The sequence below is a fragment of the Dendrobates tinctorius genome, unplaced genomic scaffold (assembly GCF_039654945.1).
Source record: "Dendrobates tinctorius isolate UK_male_01 unplaced genomic scaffold, ASM3965494v1 ptg000192l, whole genome shotgun sequence".
NCBI classification, from domain to species: domain Eukaryota; kingdom Metazoa; phylum Chordata; class Amphibia; order Anura; family Dendrobatidae; genus Dendrobates; species Dendrobates tinctorius.
In genome coordinates, this window is record NW_027361859.1 from 10,150,544 (window position 1) to 10,171,863 (window position 21,320).

Consider the following 21,320-nt stretch of genomic DNA (forward strand, 5'->3'; position numbering starts at 1 on the left):
ACGTAAGGCTATAATTCCATGCTCAGTATTTGCTGCGGATTGGAGGCTGCATACATCTGCAGCATCCAATCCGCAGCAGCCAGATGTTACAGCATAGTGGATGGGATTTTATAAAATCTCATCTCCACTATGAGTTCAAAGATGCAGGTGGCAGAACTGCGTATGCGCACATGCGGTGCGTCTTTATAGACTGCAGCATGTCTATTTATCTTGCGGAGACACACAGCCTCCGCAAGATAAATAGCACGTCCTATTTATAGGATGCGATGATTTCGCATGTGTTCAATGAACACATGTGGAATCACCGCGCGTACAAATGCAGGCAGCGCTTTGGACAGAGCGAGAATCTGCTGCATTCAAAGCGCTGGCAGTACGAACCGTGGAATGGAAACATACCCTAAAAGTTACAGACAGATAGATAAGTCTCATCTATGATCAGCTCTAATCCTGCCATCTCCACCGTTCTCAATACACAAGTATAAAACATATAATACTGGGGGATAAAACAAGACTGAGCACAAGACCTTCACAGCCATCTACACATCTAGGGGAGATCTCATGACACCTTCTCTCCATCTACCTGATCATCCTGAGGAACATTGGGATCTTCTTGTTTACAGTCCTGAGGAAGAAGAGGACGGGGACATCTCTCTGGTGTTGTCCTCTTACTGGATAGATCTGGGGGAAACACATACAGGGACTGAATTCATTCTTTACACACAGACAATTATAGGCCGTGTGTATTTAGTCCTGTCTATTACCTGGTGATGTGAGGGGCTGGGGAACCTCCATCATGACGTCCTTGTACAGATCTTTGTGTTCTTCTAAATACTCCCACTCCTCCATGGAGAAATAGACAGCGACATCCTGACACCTTATAGGAACCTGACACATATAATGATACCATCATCCCCCCGATCCCTTCATAGCGTTAACGTATAATGTCCCAGTGTTCCCAGCAGTGTCACCTCTCCAGTCAGCAGCTCAATCATCTTGTAGGTGAGTTCTAGGATCTTCTGGTCATTGATGTCCTCATGTATCAGGGGGTGAGTTGGAGGCCCTGTGATTGGGCTCAGGGGTCTTCCCCATTCCTCAGACACAGGGTCCTGACAGCGCTCACTAGAGGTCTTCTTCACTACTGTGTAATCCTGGTTATGGAGAGACACATTAATAAATTTCACTACAGACATTTCCAGAGTCCTCACCTCTGCAGTTCTGTCCATCTGTTATTCCCATAGATAAGAATGATGTAATGTGACGTCATCAGAATCTCTCACCTCTCCAGTAAGCTGGAAGAGGATCTCTAGGGTGAGGTGTAATATCCTCTCCACCATCTTGTCTCTGTCCATATCCATCTTTGATGGGTAAATCAGGAAAATTCTCTTATATAGAAGATCTTCACTGAGAGGATCCGATATAGTAGAGACCTGAATGAGAAGATGAGCCGATGTAACATCATAAAAATCCTGTGTAATAATACAATTACTGGAGATAATAAGGGAAACATATGAGATTTATTATTTTACAGTATTTAGTTTCCTTCTTTACATCTACTAATAAAACCTATGTATTTAGGCCACAGACAACAAGCAGTTTCCTCCTCGGAGTCGGCAGCTGAATACGTTCCTCATAGACTCATCTTCCATAACGCTAATTCTCGTCTTATTTCCCGACACTGGAATCGGCATTAGCAATACTGCAGGAGATATTCATTACACGGGACAGGAGAAATAAGTACTTCATGATGAGGACGACATCTTCATCTTCTACTACGGCTCTAGAAACATATTTGGCCAGAGTCCGTCACTGACTACATCACTACTAATCAGTATTGTTTGAAAAAGTTTAAAATGAAAAGAAAATATCACAGTTTTAACAACAAGAAATATCCAGTCACTTTAGGGAAAATAGAGTCACTGCACAATGTTAGTGAAGTCTCGTCCATAACTTTATTATACTCTATTATCCTATACACAGTTGAATAGATAGAAATCACAGGTCCCACAGCAATATCTGGAATAGGGCCTCCCAACTTCAAAAGGAAACTATATATATACATATTATATATATATATATATATATATATTTGTGGTAGTTCAATTCACACGGCTGTATACAGAGGTAGAAAATAGGAACACAGTCTCTTTAAATCCATGGTTGGTTAATTATTATGCAGCATAAACCAACAAGAGGGGAAATAAACTCAGCCTTTCTGGCTAAATCAGGAAAGCAACAAAGAAAAACAAAAACATTGCAACACAGTCCAGATGTTATGGGTGGCGCCCCACTCTGGAGCAATAGAGGTTCAGTCTGTCGTCTACAACGAACAAAACCACTGAAGACTCCTCTCTCCAGTCTTGCTGAACCCAGACTGCCTGTAAAGCCCATTTATTTAAACCCCAGACCATGTGACTCTTTCCAGCATGTGACTGACCACATGATCATGACATCACACAGGTCCTGGCAGCTCTGCAGGTGGAGATAAAGTGACACAAATAGAAAAAAATGGGCTAAAAAGCCCTAGTCAGCTCCCCAACCACAGCCAGAGCACGGAACTTCGTCTGGACCCAACGATAGTTGATAGTAGACAGAGGAAAAGGAGCATTCCAGCTGATAAATTACTTGCCTTATTGAAGGATTAAAACATAATACAGCGGCTTTCTCCTCATAACTAGATGGATGTGCAGTGAGGCACTGAGTCACCAGCTACGCGTTTCGATCCTACATGGATCTTTATCACAGCTGCAAATTAATGACATAACACAAACCTTATACCTAATGCTGACCAATGGGAACTGCGACTCATATCACATGCTCTATAGGGACCAATGACGACATTGCCTTCTATCACATGTTCTAATAGTAAGGTCCTGTGTGCAATTCTCCACATTATTTAGGTTTGCATAATAATAACAGATTAAAAACAAAATAACAAACATATATATAAATGAATAAAAAGTATAGAGATAACCATTAAGAGTGATACATAATTTCCGTTCTTTTGTTTAGACTGTTTGGATACCTAGACCCAAGACAAAAAATCCAGAAAGCCTCCCTTGTGAGAAGGCGTCTTTTTCCATCACCACCACGTTTTGAATTTTTAACACATTCAATTCCTACAATTGAATTGTGCTGCGTTAAAAAATGTTTAGAAATCATGGAAATGTTGCATATATTAATGTTATTATTTTCTACATCTCTGATATGCTCCAAGATGCGGGCTTTTAGTTTTCTTGTTGTGCAGCCTACATAAAATAAACTACATATTTTACAATGTATTTTATAGACTACATTTTCTGTGTTACTATTAATAAACGGTTTAATATTGTACTCCTGGATATTGCCTGAATCATTAAATGTTTTTGTTTTTTTGCGCATATCTGCACATTCTGCATTTATTGGAGCCACATTTATAGAAACCAGTGGTTTTCAACCAATTTTCACAGGATGATGCAGACGCAAAAAAACTGGGAGATACAATATCTCCAATAGTATGAGCCCATCTGGCAATGACATTAGTGCCAGAATCTAATATTTTCGCTAGTATTTCATCCTCATATAATATTGGTAAGCATTTAAAAAAAATGCTCTTGATTTTATTGAATTGCAGGCTATATTCCAAACTTACAAATGTTTTTATATTCATATCCTTCTTTTCTATAATATTATTTTTTGACTCCAATACATTTTTTCTGTTCCTATTCTCTGCCCTGATTTTAGCTCTTTTTAGCATCCAGTTTGAATAACCTCCTCCCACCCGCTCTATGAAGGTCCACATGAAACCAGCCCATTATGCAACTGTAACCTAAGGCCTCTTTCACACTTCCGTTTTTGACCATCAGTCAAAATCCGGCAGTTTTTTTCCTTTCTGGCGGTGGGAAAAAAACTCTCTCTCTCCCTCTCCCTCTCTCTCTCTCTCCCTCTCTCTCTCTCTCCTCCCGGGCCAATTTTTACAATTCTGACCACTGTCCCTTTATGAGGTTATAACTCTGGAACGCTTCAACGGATCTAGGCGATTCTGACAATGTTTCCTCATGACATATTGTACTTCACTTTAGTGGTAAAAATGTTTCACTATAACTTGCGTTTATTTATGAAAAAAAACAGAAATATGGTGACAATTTTGCAATTTTCAAACTTTGACTTTTTATGCCCTTAAAACAGAGAAATATGTGCCACAAAATAGTTATTAAATAACATTTCCCACATGTCTACTTTACATCAGCACAATTTGGGAAACAACTTTTTTTTGTTAGGAAGTTATAAGGGTTAAAAGTTGACCAGCGATTTCTCATTTTTACAACAAAACTTACAAAATCATTTTTTTTAGGGACCACCTCACATTTGAAGTCACTTTGAGGGGTCTATATGGCAGAAAATACCCAAAAGTGACACCATTCTAAAAACTGCACCCCTCAAGGTGCTCAAAACTACATTCAAGAAGATTATTAACCCTTCAGGTGCTTCACAGGAGCAGAAGCAACGTGGAAGGAAAAAATGAACATTTAACTTTTTAGTCACAAAAATGATATTTTAGCAACACTTTTTTTTATTTTCCCAAGGGTAACAGGAGAAATTGGACCCCAAAAGTTGTTGTCCAATTTGTCCTGAGTACGCTGATACCCAATATGTGGGGGGGAACCACTGTTTGGGCACATGGCAGGGCTCAGAAGGGAAGGAGCACCGTTTGACTTTTTCAACCTAAAATTGGCTAGAATTGAGATCGGACGCCATGTCGCATTTGACGAGTGTCTGATGTGCCTAAACAGTGGAAACCCCCCACAAGTGACCCCATTTTGGAAACTAGACCCCCTAAGGAACTTATCTAGATGTGTGGTGAGCACTTTGAACCCCCAAAGGCTTCACAGAAGTTTATAACGCCCGGGCATGAAAATAAAAAATCATATTTTTTCCACAAACATGATCATTTAGTCCCCAATATTTTGTTTTCCCAAGGGTAACAGGAGAAATTGAACCCCAATAGTTGTTGTCCAATTTGTCCTGAGTACGCTGATAACCAATATGTGGGAGGGAACCACTGTTTGGGCACATGGCAGGGCTCAGAAGGGAAGGAGCACCGTTTGACTTTTTCAACCTAAAATTGGCTAGAATTGAGATCGGACGCATGTCGCGTTTGACGAGTGTCTGATGTGCCTAAACAGTGGAAACCCCCCACAAGTGACCCCATTTTGGAAACTAGACCCCCTAAGGAACTTATCTAGATGTGTGGTGAGCACTTTGAACCCCCAAGGGCTTCACAGAAGCTTATAACGCCCGGGCGTGAAAATAAAAAATCATATTTTTTCCACAAACATGATCATTTAGTCCCCAATATTTTGTTTTCCCAAGGGTAACAGGAGAAATTGGACCCCAAAAGTCGTTGTCCAATTTGTCCTGAGTACGCTGATACCCCACATGTGGGAGAAAACTACTGTTTGGGCACACGTCAGGGCTCGAAAGAGAAGTAATGACGTTTTGGAGCAGACTTTGATGGAATGGTCTACGGGCGTCATGTTCCGTTTGCAGAGCCCTTGATGTTCCTAAACAGTAGAAACCCCCCATAAGTGACCCCATTTTGGAAACTAGACCCCCTAAGGAAGTTATCCAGATGTGTGGTGAGCACTTTGAACCCCCAAGTGTTTCACTAAAGATTATAATGCCCAGGCGTGAAAATATAAAATCCTGTTTTATTCCCACATAAATGATCATTTAGTCCCCAATTTTTAATTTTCCCAAGAGTAACAGGAGAAATTGGACCCCAAAAGTCGTTGTCCAATTTGTCCTGAGTATGCTGATACCCCACATGTGGGAGAAAACTACTGTTTGGGCACACGTCAGGGCTCGAAAGGGAAGTAATGACGTTTTGGAGCAGACTTTGATGGAATGGTCTGCGGGCGTCATGTTCCGTTTGCAGAGCCCTTGATGTTCCTAAACAGTAGAAACCCCCCATAAGTGACCCCATTTTGGAAACTAGACCCCCTAAGGAACTTATCTAGATGTGTGGTGAGCACTTTGAACCCCCAAGTGTTTCACTAAAGATTATAATGCCCGGGCGTGAAAATATAAAATCCTGTTTTGTTCCCACATAAATGATCATTTAGTCCCCAATTTTTAATTTTCCCAAGAGTAACAGGAGAAATTGGACCCCAAAAGTCATTGTCCAATTTGTCCTGAGTACTCTGGTACCCCACATGTGGGAAAAAACTGTTTAGGCACACGTCGGGGCTCAAAAGGGAAGTAGTGTCATTTTGGAATGCAGACTTTGATGGTCTGCTGGCGTCATGTTCCGTTTGCAGAGCCCCTGATGTGCCTAAACAGGAAAAAAAACCACATGTGACATCATTTTGGATACTAGACCCCCAAAGAACAAATCTAGATGTGCCCCCAACTAATGTAATGTAAATTAGTAGTGCATGGAGGTGTGGTACAATTTGAAGCAATCCTTCATACACAGGCCAGGTTTTTCGGGGCAGGTGTCGCATTGATAAGTGGTGTCCCTGCGTATTCCTTTTTTGTAACAAACGCGACACCTTTTTTGCGGCTTACCTTTTCTTGGGGTTGACGGGACCACCCCTGGGAAATGCTGACCTGGTACAATACGAGCACCTTCAGTTCCAGAAGTACTGGGGCCCGCTCCTTCCTGAGCACCAAACATCAGGGCCTTAACCACTACCTCCTGGAACTGAAGGTACGACGTATCGCTGGGGCATGCACATTGTGACAGCAGGAATGCGTTGAGCATTGCCATTTGGACGATGTGCACGGCCAGCTTTTTATACCACACCTTGGCCTTCCTCAATGCATTGTACGGTTGGAGGAGTTGATCGGACAGATCAACGCCCCCCATGTTTTTGTTGTACCCCACTACACATGTCGGTTTGCAGACCTGTGTAGAGGTACCCCGTACAATGCAGAGGGTACTGCCATCACCGTGTATGGTGGTCAAGAGATGGACATCTCTCTTGTCCTTGTACTTGACCACCAGCAGGTGGTCGCAACATTGGGCTCTGCTCTCACCTTTTCGGAGCATCTGCCCAAGTAGCATCTTCGGGAGGCCTCTCTGATTTTTGCGGACAGTACCGCAGGCTGCGGTACGTCGCTCAGAGAGGGATTTGTAGAGTGGGATGCTGGTATAAAAGTTATCAGTGTAGAGGTGATAACCTTTATCCAGCAGTGGGTGCACCAAATCCCACACAATTTTCACACTCACTTCCAAGAAAGGAGGAGACACTCAGGGGGTTCAATCCGGGTGCTCTTCCCTTCGTAAACTCTAAACTTGTAGATGTACCCTGAGGTACTCTCACACAGCTTATAGAGTTTGATTCCGTACCTGGCCCTCTTACTGGGAAGGTATTGATGGAATCGCAGCCTTCCCTTGAAGAGAACCAAGGACTCATCCACGCAGATGTCCCTTTTGGGCACGTACACTTCAGCAAACTTTTTGTTGAAGTGTTCGATGACCAGCCAAACTTTGAAAAGATGGTCAAAGTTGGGGTCATCTCGTGCGGGACACTGTGCATTATCAGTATAATGCAGAAACTTGTGGATGGCCTCAAAACGCGTCCGGGCCATGACTATTTGGAACACTGGAGCGTTGTATAAAATATTAACACTCCAATATTGCCGAATTTCCGACTTCTTCAGTATCCCCATATGGAGGACCAGGCCCCAAAACTGCGTCATTTCAACTGCGTCTGCAGGAGACCAGTTTGAAAATGATGAACGGGAGTTTTGCTCCAAAAATTGACGAGCATACAAATTAGTTTGCTCCACCATGACGTTAACAAAATCCTCAGAGAAAAAGACTTTGAAAAAGTCAATTTCTGTGAGGCTTGATGAACTGCGTCACCAATCAACGCTTGGCGGCTGCGCAAAGGTGGGTGGAGGGGGGTACAAAAAAGGGGGATGGGGGATTGGGGTGGATGAAGAGAGATTGGGCAGGGATCAACAGTTAGGGTTGTAGTTAGGTGGCACAAAGGGGGGTGAAAAAAATGAAAAACGGCAGGCACAAGCTTTGTTGAGTGACGTGTGTCACTTATCCAAGTTTTGCGTCTGCGAGATGTGTGTACGGAGGTGATGCAAAGGGGGCTAAGGAAAAAAGCGAGCACGAGTGTTGATCGGTGAACTGCGTCACCGATCAACGCTCGGCGGCTGTGTACAGAGGTGGCGCAAAAGTGGGGTGGAGGGGGTAAAATAGGGGGATGGGGGATGGGGTGGATGAAGAGAGATTGGGCAGGGATCAGTTAGGGTTGTAGTTAGGTGGCACAAGGGGGGTGAAAAAAATGAAAGGGGGCTAAGGAAAAAAAAGCTAGCACAAGTGTTGATCGGTGAACTGCGTCACCGATCAACGCTCGGCGGCTGTGCATAGAGGTGGCGCAAAAGTGGGGTGAAGGGGTTAAAAATAGGGGGATGGGGGATTGGGGTGGATAAAGAGAGATTGGGCAGGGATCAGTTAGGGTTGTAGTTAGGTGGCACAAAGGGGGCTGAAAAAAATGAAAGGGGGCTAAGGAAAAAAAAAGCTAGCACGAGTGTTGATCGGTGAACTGCGTGCTTCCCTGAGACCCTCAGAACAACGCGATGTGCTCATGTTGTTCCAAGGGCCTCCTCCCTGCAGGCCCCCGGATCCAAGATGGCTGTGGGGGCCTTCCAGGTCCTGCAAGGAGGTGGCTTCTCAGTGCCTGCTGAGAGCAGGCGCTGAGAAGCCACCTGCACTGCCTGTCAGATCGCTGATCTGACACAGTGCATTGGAAAGAGTCAGATCAGCGATCTGACACTATATAGTGATGTCCCATACTGGGACAATATAGTAAAGTAAAAAAAAAAGTGTAACAATAATTTTTTAAAAATTCCTAAATAAAGAAAAAAATATTCCCTAATAAATTCTTATTTTTTGAAAATAATAAGAAAAACAATAAAAGCACACATATTTAGTATCGCCGTATCCATAACGACCAGCCCTATAAACCTGTCCCACTAGTTAACCCCTTTAGTGAACCCCTTCAGAAAAAAAAAACAAGGCAAAAAACAATCCTTTATCATCATACCGCTGAACAAAAAGTGCAATAACACGCGATAAAAAGACAGATATAAATAAACATGGTACCACTAAAAATGTAATCTTGTCCCGCAAAAAACAAGCTGCCATACAGCGTCATCAGCGAAAAAATAAAAAAGTTATAGCTCACAGAATAAAGCGATGCAAAAATAATTATTTTTTATATAAAATTGTTTTTATTGTATAAAAGCATCAAAACATAAAAAAATATATAAATGAGGTATCGCTGCAATTGTGCTGACCTGAAGAATACAACCGCTTTATCAATTTTACCACACGCGGAACGGTGGACACGTCCCCCCCAAAAAAAAATTCATGAATTGCTGTTTTTTGTTCATTCTGCATCCCAAAAATCAGAATAAAAAGCGATAAAAAATGTCACGTGCCCGAAAATGGTACCAATAAATACGTCAACTCGTCCCGCAAAAAATAAGACATCACATGACTCTGTGGGTCAAAATATGGAAAAATTATAGCTCTCAAAATGTGGTGATGCAAAAACTATTTTTTTTGCAATAAAAAGCGTCTTTTAGCGTGTGACAGCTGCCAAACATAAAAACCCGCTATAAATAGTAAATCAAAACCCCCTTTATCACCCCCTTAGAGAAAAATAACAAAATTTAAAAAAAATGTATTTATTTCCATTTTCCCATTAGGGTTAGGGTTGGGATTAGGGTGAGGGGTGTGTTGGGGTTAGGGTTGGAGTTAGAATTGGGGGGTTTCCACTGTTCAGGCACATCAGGTGCACTCCAAACGTGACATGGCATCTGATTTCAATTCCAGCCAATTCTGCGCTGAAAAAGTCAAACGGTGCTCCTTCCCTTCCAAGCTCTGCCATGGCCCCAAACAGTGGTTTACCCCCACATATATGGGAAAATAAAAAATTGGGAGCAAAAAGATCATCTGACGCCGACATCTGAGAGCATGATCCCTAGTGCTGTGACCGACAGTACCGGCGGTACCGTCCCCGCACACACCTGCAGACACACACACCCACACAGACACACGCACACAACTGCATTCACAGACACAGCATGTGACTAGCATGGTGGCACCAGGTCTGAAATTGACCTGATGACGTTGTGCGGCCAGCCAATCACTGTAATGTCACACCCAACAAGGCTGCGGCATTACAGTGCATGGCAGACAATCCCTGCATGTTTATTGGCTCTCTAAAGAGTGTCAAACATGCAGGGCGGGCACCCAAGCTCCAGCCGAGCAACCCCTTTAATACTTGGCGAGCTCCAGGCATCGCGAACACTGCGATGCTCGGGCGAGCGCCGAATAGTTGCAAGCATGCTCACTCATCACTAGTTAATAGCACAGGACGTTTTTGTGGCCTATGGATCAGGCCTCTATAACACACTAGATGCTACAAACTATTTTTAAAGTCAGGTCCCTTAGGCTACTTTCAGATTTCCGTTTTGAAGCATCAGGCGCGATGCGGCGAAAAATGTAAAAACCGGATCCGGCGCCTGTTGCCACCGGATCCGTTTTTTTCCCATAGACTTACATTATCGCCGCATTGCACCTGATGGCCATGCGGCGTGTCCGGCTTTTGCCGGAAACGGCAAAAAATGCCTGTCCAGTGTCTGCAAAAAACGTTCCATGCAACGTTTATTGACAGCGCCAGACCACTTTTTTGCAGAGCGCATGCGCAAAGACTCTCTCTCCCTCTCCCTCTCCTGCACCGTATCCGGCAAAAACAGATGATCCGGATCACCAGTGAGGCCGAATGAAGAGATTACGCCCCCAAATAACAAGCCCTCAGAGAAAAGAATGCACATTGGTTGTAAGCAAGTCACTTTTCTAGTTTGTTCACACAAGAAGCAGTATTTTATATCATTTACAGCAGTCTATCTCAATGTAACTCATGCAGCCCCCCCCCCCCCGTTACCCAGGTCATGATGACCTCTATTTACCATGTACCCAAAACATTTTTTTGCAGATTCTTGAAAACATTGCATGTGAGATAAGAGGTATAAAGTCCTTGGATCGGAGACTATAAGGCTACACGAATATAAGAACAAATTCTAGCCAAAGAAAGAAAAGCATTAACCATTCGATATATATTTGTGGCCTCTGGATCAGGCTTCTATAACACACTAGATGCTACAAACTATTTTAAACTCAGGTCCCTTACTGTATGAGCTTAATTTCAACCCAACCAAATGACAAAGTGTAATACAGCGGGTTGTCTGACTTTTTGCAACTGAAAAATTAATTTTCTTTTAATGTGCCAAAGGGCTGCAGACAGTTTTATATCACTGCCACAAAATGACAAGGTGGCATACAGAAGCATGTTTCACATTTAGCAACAGAAAAAATTGTAACTTTTTTTATGTGCCTTAGGTCTGTAGACAGTTTTACCACCATTAAGTTACAAGGCGGGATACAGCGGGCTGTTTAATATTTTTTCACTAGCTACATGTGAATTTGAATGATATATGTATGCATGGGTCACAATAGAACCAGTGCACAACACATACCCTGCTGGATTTGTATGTAAACCTCAGTATGGCCAAAAATGAAAAAAGGGCTGGAAGGTATATTTTACAGCGACACTGGACACTAGCTACACTATCTGACTGATCTACAGTGGCCTAACTAAATAGCTGAAATCTTGTTGCAAACAGTGGCAGCGTCAGGAGCAGCCTCTCTGCGCTGTGTCAGTGTCAAAATGGCGCTAAAACAAGATGGCCGCTATTGATATGCAGAGGGACATGTGATTTCAGCAGCCAATGACATAAGCCATTGAGTAGGGACATTGTGGATGTTTCCTGTGCACTGATTGGCTAGCCGCAATGTGCGCACATAAAGTTAGGGGGAAAAATGACTGCTGTGCTTACAAGAACGCCGCGTCTCTGATCTCTGCAAACCCCCCCTCCCCCCATCATACACGGGCCAAACACTCATGATACACCACCATTATTATTATTATTTATATAGCACCATTGGTTCCTTGGTGCTGTACAAGAGAAGGGGTAACATACAAATTACAGATATCACTTACAGTAAACAAACTAACAATCACAGACTGATACAGAGGGGAGAGAGGACCCTGCCCTTGCAGACTTACATGCTACATTATTGTTGTTAAAGTGAGGGAATTATTTATGTGGCAACGCAAACATTTTCCCGCACTTTTACCAAATGTTACCGATTTTATAAAATTTTGCTCCGGAATCTGAATGTGCCAAATTTATGTTTGTTGTTCGTTTTCCAAACAAATTCGTACATCACTAATAATGGAGGCATTACACTGTATGTGGGGCCATCATACATACTGCATAAGGGGCATAATGGGGGCATTACACTGTGTGTGGGGGGTGACGGTACTGTGGGAACATTATACAGTGTGGGGGCCATCATACATACTGCATAAGGGGCATTACACTGTGTGGGGCCAAGAATGGGGCTCTGTACTATGAGAACACTCCGTTTCCTCCCTTCCTGTCTCCCATAGTTGGGTCGTATGTATCTATTACAGGAAACAGCACAGAAACGTTATGATTCTTATAAAGGGGCAACAAAGACCCCAAAAGAGTCTCCTCAGTGCTGAAGGGGTTAATGCCCCCCCCCAGTAATGGGGAGTCTCCAGCACCTACCTCCACCCGCAGAGCCGCACACCACATATATGGCTGCTCTGTGCGCACAGGACCTGTGATGAGGTCACAGGAGGGGAGGAGTCAGGGGTCACATGATATCCGGAGTGCAGACGCTACATGGAGACTTCTCCTCAGTCAGTGACTTTCCCGCCATTATTCCCCCTCACTACTGGCACAATTCCCCCGCGCCGCCTTTTCTGCACAGTGTTATGTGTGGAATGTAACGTGTGATTTCTCTGCTTGGAGACAAATAGACGCCACACATCAGGGAATTATCACCAGTTACCGGACGGCTACTATATGGCGGCATATGATTGTGCTATAGACTCCATACCAGGAGCGAAAATGAGGAAATCTCGTTTGTTTAACCCCTTCCAGGGAGGGCGGCCTTGAAAACTATATTTATGTCTGGCTGAGGAGAGACCAGTATGGGATCCTGTTTGCTTGATAGCCCATGGTCCTTGGACAATTGAAAAGTCAGGCAGCTATGAGCGGTGAGATTGCTCCTGTCTTGTGTTCCTGTATGATGTTTTTTTTTTTAATCAGATAAATTTTTATTAATGATAACAATTATAACATATATGACATCAAGCTATTGTTCACATATAATCATATATTTTTATGAACAAAACTCCCCCCCCTTTTTCCCCCTATCCCCCCCCCTTCGAGACCCCCTCAGTGTCTTCCTCATTTCTATTCCGGTACTCTTTCCCACATCCATATACAACTGTATAGTATGAACATCATCTATGTCATAATACATCCTCCCCACAAATCTTTCTCCATTCTACCCATGGCTGCCATATCTTATGAAATACATCAAGTTTATTTCTCTTAGTATAAATACATTTTTCCAATAAAATTATATGCTCCGCCTGCATAAGAAAGTCTTGTCTAGTCGGAGGCTCTTCTCTGATCCAGAACCGAGCGATCAACTTCCTTGCTATGAACAAGAGTCTAGCAATCGCCAGTTTGACCATGGATACCGCTACTAATTCTTCCACATAACCTAATATACCGACCAAAGGGTCTCTGGGGATTGCACACCTATATATCAATTCAATCCGACTCAAAACAACTGTCCAGTAGGTAGACAATCTAGGGCAATGCCACAGCATGTGCAGCATGTCTGCCCGTTCCTGCGAACATCGTGGACACTCGGAATCGGACCTCAAACCCATCTTGAACAGTCTATCTGGAGTTCTGTAAGCTCTATGAATTACGTACAGCTGAGACATCCTCCAGAGTTCGCTCATAGAGATCTTAGGCACATATTCCAAAATAGATTCCCATCTATCGTCATTTATCTCTCCCAATTCAGCTTCCCATTTCACTATAGACTTGATGGGATGTTTGACTAGAAAGGTGAATAATAAATCTCTATACACTTATGAGATTGCCCCCCTTGTCACGCTGTTCTCCAAAATGGAGGCCAGCGTGACATCAATCTGGATCTCAACAAGTTTTCTCCGACATTGCGACTGATACGCATGCTGAATTCTTTTATAATGATATAAATTTAAATGTGATAACTGAAATTCTGTTTGTAACTCCACGGATGACTTAAGTCTCCCCTGACCCATTAGCTGACCCATCCTTCTAATTCCTGCCTCTCTCCAGGGCCCAAATGCTTCCATTTGCTTAAATTCTTGTAAATTCATATTATCCCATACAGGAGAGTATTTGGTAAGGCCCGTGACACCCCTAATCTGTTTAACTTTTTCCCATACCTTATGAATTAGGAGAACAGTAGGAAACCGAGAACCCAGTTTTAAAAATTGCCCCCCTTCCAAACTCTCTCCTAGAGGCCATTTTCCAATCACATATCTCAAACTACTGGGCGATTGTCCCTTTCCCGTCTCCTCCCCCCATCCTCCAATATGCTTACATTGTGCTGATAAAAAATATACCTAGGGGTTAGGGAGCGCTAAGCCTCCTTCCTCCTGTGGCCTCTGCAAAGTTTCTTGTTTAAACCGTGGGATTCCCCCCCCATATTAGTTCGCCAAACAGCGATTTAATTTTGCGGAACCTACTCTGCGGGATCCAAATTGGAGAATTATGCAGTACATATAATAGCTGTAGCATCACAATCATCTTTAAAAGGTTCACCCTTCCAATTACAGAAAGATGTAATTTATTCCACGCCGAAATTTTGGAATGTATTTTTTGTAACAGAGGGCTTAGATTACCGTATTTTTCGGACTATAAGACGCACCGGACCATAAGACGCACCCCAATTTTCAGAAGGAAAATAGGGAAAAAAATAATAATGTGTCAAATGGGGGTCCGTCTTACAGTCTGAATTCAGCTTACCTGGGAAGGGATCCGGCACAGGTGGAGAAGTAGTCACAGGGGTCATTCAGTGGTCCAGGCTCTGTGCTGGGGCAGGTTGGTTGTTCTGGGGCAGCTGCGCTGGGGTAGGGGCAGCTGTGCTGGGGCAGCTGTGCTGGGGCAGGGGCAGCAGTGCTGGGGCTGGGGCAGCTGTGCTGGGGCAGGGGCAGCAGTGCTGGGGCTGGGGCAGCAGTGCTGGGGCAGCTGTGCTGGGGCAGGGGCAGCAGTGCTGGGGCTGGGGCAGCTGTGCGGTGGTGGCAGCGGGCTGTGCTCCAGTGCAGGGGCGGCAGCTCCGCCGGCATTTCTCCGCAGCCCGGAAGCCCCCGCACATCCCTTGCTGGCCGCCGCCATGTTGCGGTGGCCTCCGGGAGCATGGACGCCGGGAAGATGGCCGCCGGTCCGGGGACGGCGCATGCGCGGGATCAGATCTCGTCCCGAGATCTCGGGGGATGAGATTCAAATCTCGGCAACGAGATCTCGTCCCCCGAGATCTCGGGACGAGATCTGAAGCTGCACATGCGCCGTCCCCGGACCGGCGGCCATCTTCCCGACGTCCATGCTCCTGGAGGCCACCGCAACATGGCGGCGGCCAGCAAGGGTTGTGCGGGGGCCTCCGGGCTGCGAAGAAATGCCGGCGGAGCTGCCGCCCCTGCACCGGAGCACAGCCTGCTGCCACCACCACACCGCAGAGCGCCGCCCGCTGCCACCACCGCACCGCAGAGCTCCACCCGCTGCCACCAGCTAGAAGGTTAGTACCGTGTATTGCGACCATAAGACGCACCCCCCACTTTCCCCAAAAATTTTGGGGGAAAAAAGTGCGTCTTATGGTCGGAAAAATACGGTAAGTTCTTCAAACCTCATTAGAGGAAGGGCGATTTGTATCCCCAAATATTTAAATCTCGAAACTACCTTCAATTTTGCTGACATTTCCACCTCCCCCATACCCCTATCCACCTCATCAATGGGCATAATGCATGATTTGTCCCAATTGATTTTGAGTCCAGAAAATTCCCCGAATTCCTCAATTAATGTCACCGCATTATCCAGATTCTCCCCTGAGTCCCCCAAAAATAACATAATATCGTCGGCATACAAAGACACCTTCTCCTCCTTCATTGCATAGACAAATCCTTTTATCTCTCGTGCATCCCTTATTTTAGCGGCCAGGGGCTCCACGGCTAGGGCAAACAGCAACGGAGACAATGGGCACCCCTGCCTCGTACCCCTATGTAATGAGAAACTATCAGATAACTTATAATTTACTCTAATTTTTGCCGTTGGAGAGGAGTATAGCAAGCCCACCCAAGATATAAACTTAGGCCCGAACCCAAGGCCCAACAGAACCAACCACAAGTAATTCCATTCTACACAATCAAAGGCCTTATGGGCATCCAAAGACACTACTACTCTCTTTCCAGCATTTTCGGCTGGAATTTGCATATTTAAAAATAGCCTCCTTAAATTGATTGCTGTAGATTTATTGGGCATAAATCCAGATTGATCTGGGTGGATTACCTTATCAATCACATGGGTCAGTCTGTTGGCCAAGGCCTTCGCCAAAATCTTTATATCCGCTGTAAGGAGTGAGATTGGTCTGTAGGACTCCGGATTCAATGGATCCTTATCCGTTTTAGGAATGACCACAACAATGGCCTCTCTCATAGATGTAGGCAATATTCCCCTCTCCAACGACTCATTAAATACCTTCTCCAATTTAGTTATTACTTCTTCATTAAAAAATTTTATACACCTCTGCCGGAATGCCATCCGCCCCCGGGGCCTTACTACCCGCCATGTCCGCCAGTGCCACCCTCAACTCCTCCGCGGCAAGCGGCCTATCCAACCATTCTCTGTCTTCATCCCCTAGTCTAGGAAGCTTAATCGCACTCATATACCTGTCCATCTCCTCTTGACCTTTATGTATCTTTGAGGAGTATAGCTCACTGTAAAATTGTTTAAATACATCCAAAATTTGATCCCCCTATGTAACCACATTACCTTCCTTAGTTTTAATTGCATACACATGTGAGGATTCAAGTTGTGCCGAAGCTACTACTGAGAGCTGGTGCCCCACTTTTTCACCCCCCGCATTGAATGCCTCTTTCTGAAATGCCCAGTCTCTCTGCCTTACGGATGTGAAGTTTATTAACCTCCGACTGGGCTACTCTCATACGGGTCTGCGTAGCTTTTGAACACTGCGCACCCAATGCCTCCTCTGCCACCCTTAATTCCTCCATCACTGCTTTGTCTAGATTTTGAGACCAAGTCTGATATTGAGATACTTCTCTGAATAATGTCCCTCTCAAGAACGCCTTCATAGTATCCCAAACTATATGACCCTCTGCACTACCTTCGTTTATCCTAAAGAATTCTCACAATTCCTCTCCTATCTTTCCCATGTCCAGCAACCGTAACCAAAAGGAGTGAATTTTCCATCCCATACCTGCCAACCTCCCCCGTTCTCCCAATTGTAGACATACCACCAGTGGACAATGATCCGATAGGACTCTGGGCAAATATTCCACTTCCTGTACCAAGTTATCCATCCCCTCATTTCCCAAAGCCACATCAATGCGAGACAGGGATCCATACGTCGCCGAGTAGCACGAGTAAGTGTAATTCTCCATATTCCGAACTCTCCACAAGTCAATCCAACCAATTTCCCTCATGTAGTTTCCAAAAGGTGTCACATTCCCTCCCTCTCTGCTCCCCGTATGTTTACCCTTATCCCAATGATCATTTGCAATATTATTCACATCACCTATTACAAGCAACGGGACCCCAGTCCATTTCCCGGATAAGTCCAGAATTTCCTGTATCTTTTTTCCAGAAAACGGTGGAGGGATATACAAAGACACAATACATAATAATCTATTCAATATCTTACATATAATAAACACGTATTGCCCATCCTTCTCTATTATAACCTCCACTTCTTCATATGGAGTAGAAGTGTGGATTAATACCTCCACTCCCCTAGCATATGCTGAGTACGTCGAGTGATAAGCCTTCCTCACCCATCTTTTTTGTAACATAGCTACTTTGTCTTCTACCAGGTGTGTTTCTTGAAGGCAAATCACTGAGGGCCTCAGCTTCAGCAGATATTGTAAAATTGCGGCCCGTTTTGAGACGTTAGCGAGACCCCTAACGTTCCAGCTTAGAATTTTAATTCTACCCCCATGATATGTTACAATACCAAACATTTGACTAGTTAAAACTGAGATCTCGGTCCTCCCCCCCTATCCCCCCTGTCCCTCCCCCCCACCTTTCCCCCTTTCCCAACCTTCCAACTGAAATAACTCCCATCCTTCCCTTCCATCCCCCTCCCGAAAAATTAGTTGTCTCCCACAACTTTTAAGCTGATAACAATTCTTTCTCCCTCTCTATTTGAGATCTAGAAGGGCGTTTTTACAGCCTAACAATACAAGCTCTGCACTCCAACTACTCTCCCGTCCACATTTATCAAACTGCAATAACCGTTGCGCCGCCGAACACAACCCACATATACCAACATGGCATTACGTCATCTCAGAGATGACCATTAACTTATCAAATTCAAACTGAATAACAGTTAGTCACTGTTTCAACATCACCCAGAGTATGCTTCAACGGGACCGTTCCGCTCTGATATTTTTAATGTTAGAGTCAAGCCAGTGTGTCGCCTCCTCTGGATTTTGAAAAAAGTGCACCCGATCCAAGGCTACGACTCTCAGCTTAGCTGGATAAATCATTGAATAGCGCACATCCATGTCTCGTAGTCGTCTTTTAACTTCTCCAAGCGTCATCTGGAGCTTCTGAACGGCTGCAGAATAATCTGGGTAGATGGAGATGCGATTGCCATCTATGGTTAGTTCCGCACAGTTCCTGGCTTTCCTCAGCAGAGTATCCCGGTCCGGATAATTCAGAACTTAAGCCAAGATGACTCTTGGGGTGATCCTGGGGGCAGGGGTCTAGTGGGCACACGATGTGCCCTTTCAACGGAAAACATTTTAGTAAGACCATCCCCTCCTACAGTATTTTTCAGCCATGACTCAATGTACTCAGTGGGGTTATTTCTTTCCTCTTTTTCTGGCACCCCCACAATCCTCAGGTTGCTCCTGCGGGAGCAGTTCTCAAGATCATCAGTTTTAAATTCCAGTTCAGCTATACGCTGCACATACTTTTTTTTCCCTTTTCAACAATTCATTAACCTGGTCTTCAGCGCTCCCCACACGTTCTTCCACCACCTCCATTCTCTGTTCAACTTTGCGCACTGCAACATTAATCGCAGCCATCTCTCCCTTTAAATCATCCACACGACTGTTCAGAGCCGCATTACCACAGAGAATATATCTTTGAGTGTCGGCTCTGCTATATCGAATGTGTCCGGCTGTTCAAGCTGGCCAGCACGTGCAGCCACATCAGGATATCTCTGTTCCTCCCCACCGCTCTGCGGCTGGCCCCCTCCTTCCTGCTGTTTCCCAGGGACATGTGTTGTTTCAGGTCTCTCACCTTCAGCCACTGACCTCTCATTAACAGCCTCCTCTGACCTCGCAAAGCGTTCCAGCCAAGCGATCACCTCCATCTTTCTTTGATATGCCGCGCTCGCCCTTGCCGCCTCGGCGCCATCTTGGGCCTGAGAGCTTCCCGACGCTGCCGGCTCCTTCTGTCTCCTGCGCGTCATCCTCTTGCGGGACTCCTCTCCACCAGACCGCCCTCCGCTCAATGCTGCTCCCCGAGTCTTTGCACACTCCTTAGAGTGATTTCAGCGTTCGGCGGCGCCTCAGGTACCGATATTAAGGGAGATTGTGGCAGGAGAGCTCCACCGCACGTCTTCTCGCATTGCGCGCTAGGCCACGCCCATGATAAACTGACTGTTTAATAAACCACTCTGGGTTGTTTCTTATCACATACCTTAGAATTTATATACCACCCTCTTTATGTGTAGCTATTCTTAATGAAGTACATGATTCCTTTTAGCTAAGTGTTGTCATGATCCAGACCGGGTATTGAGTCCTGTCTGTCTGGTCATTTCAGGGGGTTAACTTTTCTCAGCCTCAGTCTGGTTTCAGGTTTGCTATTTAGCTCCTGCAGGCGGTGTCAGCTATAGTTCTGCCTTCGGCGTGTGTATCTGACTCTGGTATATCCTGATTTGTCCTGCGGTGATCCCTGTCTTGCCCCGTGTCTGTTTATTCCCTCTGTCTGTCCTGAGTTAGTGTTTCCCTGTAAGTTTGTTGACTCCCTGGTTTTGATTTGGCTTGCATTCGGACCTGCTTCTGTCTTCTACAAAAATGTAGAGGGAACAGCATCCAGTCCAGGTGAAAAATTCAATTCCTTTATTCTGCCATCAGTACATCAGTACAACGTTTCGACCATAACAAGGTCTTTTTCAAGTACATCCAAATAGCATATGGAACGACCTTATATAGTGTGGACAAACCAATCACTTTTTAGGTAACACCCCTTAATAATACATACACAAAAATAAGTCATAAAGTACATCAGATAAGAAAACATTCTATTACAGAATAAAACAACCTTTGTAGATATATATATATTTATCAAAATTATCGTGGACAATAAACAAAAATCATAATAAACACAGCTCCCCAATGTCATCACACAATCCCCATTAGGCATAGCGATTACCATAGTGATAATACACCAATCACCATTCCAGATAGAAGTCTGCTCATATCAAGCTGTCTCATTGCCAATGAGAGAAGATCATGGCGTTGGTGCCAAGTAAGCAGCCTATCAGCGGTACTCACACATAAGATGGTAGGCAGGAACGTCACCCTATCAATCGTCTGCTCCAGGTTGCTGTGTAGTGCGGGAGCGCAGCCGCAGATAGGACGGGACCAGGAAGAAGTCTCGCGATGCAATCGTGCCCGAAATACCGTGCATGCGCGGCATCTCAAGCAGAGCGCAAACAGCGATCATAGGCCCCGCCCCCATCCACCCGTGACCACGCACGCGCACTAACAGTATCACCTAAGTCACAAGCTAATTTAAAGGCTCACGCATGACAATCAGGCTGCGAGCGCCCGTCAGAGTACAGGGGCAGTCACATGACCGGTCACATGACCAGTCATGTAAACAAACCCCATAGCTACCGACAAACGTCAACACATCCACATTGCAGCAGAGCCATACATTTAGATATACCATATCCATGGTCAATTTTAAAGGCAACGTATCACTAGCAAATTACAAAATTATTACATAGAGTCATTTGACCGCCATTAGATTAGGCTAAATTCCACATTTTATTCACTAACAATAATATAGCAATCATAAATTAAAAAGGGGTTAAAAAGTTGTCTTATACACCAGAAAATACCATA

General features: G+C 44.6%; 1 protein-coding gene across 1 annotated transcript in view; it reads right to left on the reverse strand.

Moving 5' to 3' along the window:
• Nucleotides 1-1,424, reverse strand: part of LOC141055868 (uncharacterized) — a 172,926-nt gene extending 171,502 nt beyond the window's left edge. Inside the window, 4 exon segments of the mRNA XM_073552585.1 lie at nt 581-678; nt 762-885; nt 969-1,148; nt 1,278-1,424. Of these exon segments, the coding sequence (XP_073408686.1) occupies nt 581-678; nt 762-885; nt 969-1,148; nt 1,278-1,355 (480 nt within the window). The 5' untranslated portion in view covers nt 1,356-1,424.
• Nucleotides 1,425-21,320: the final 19,896 nt, after the last annotated feature.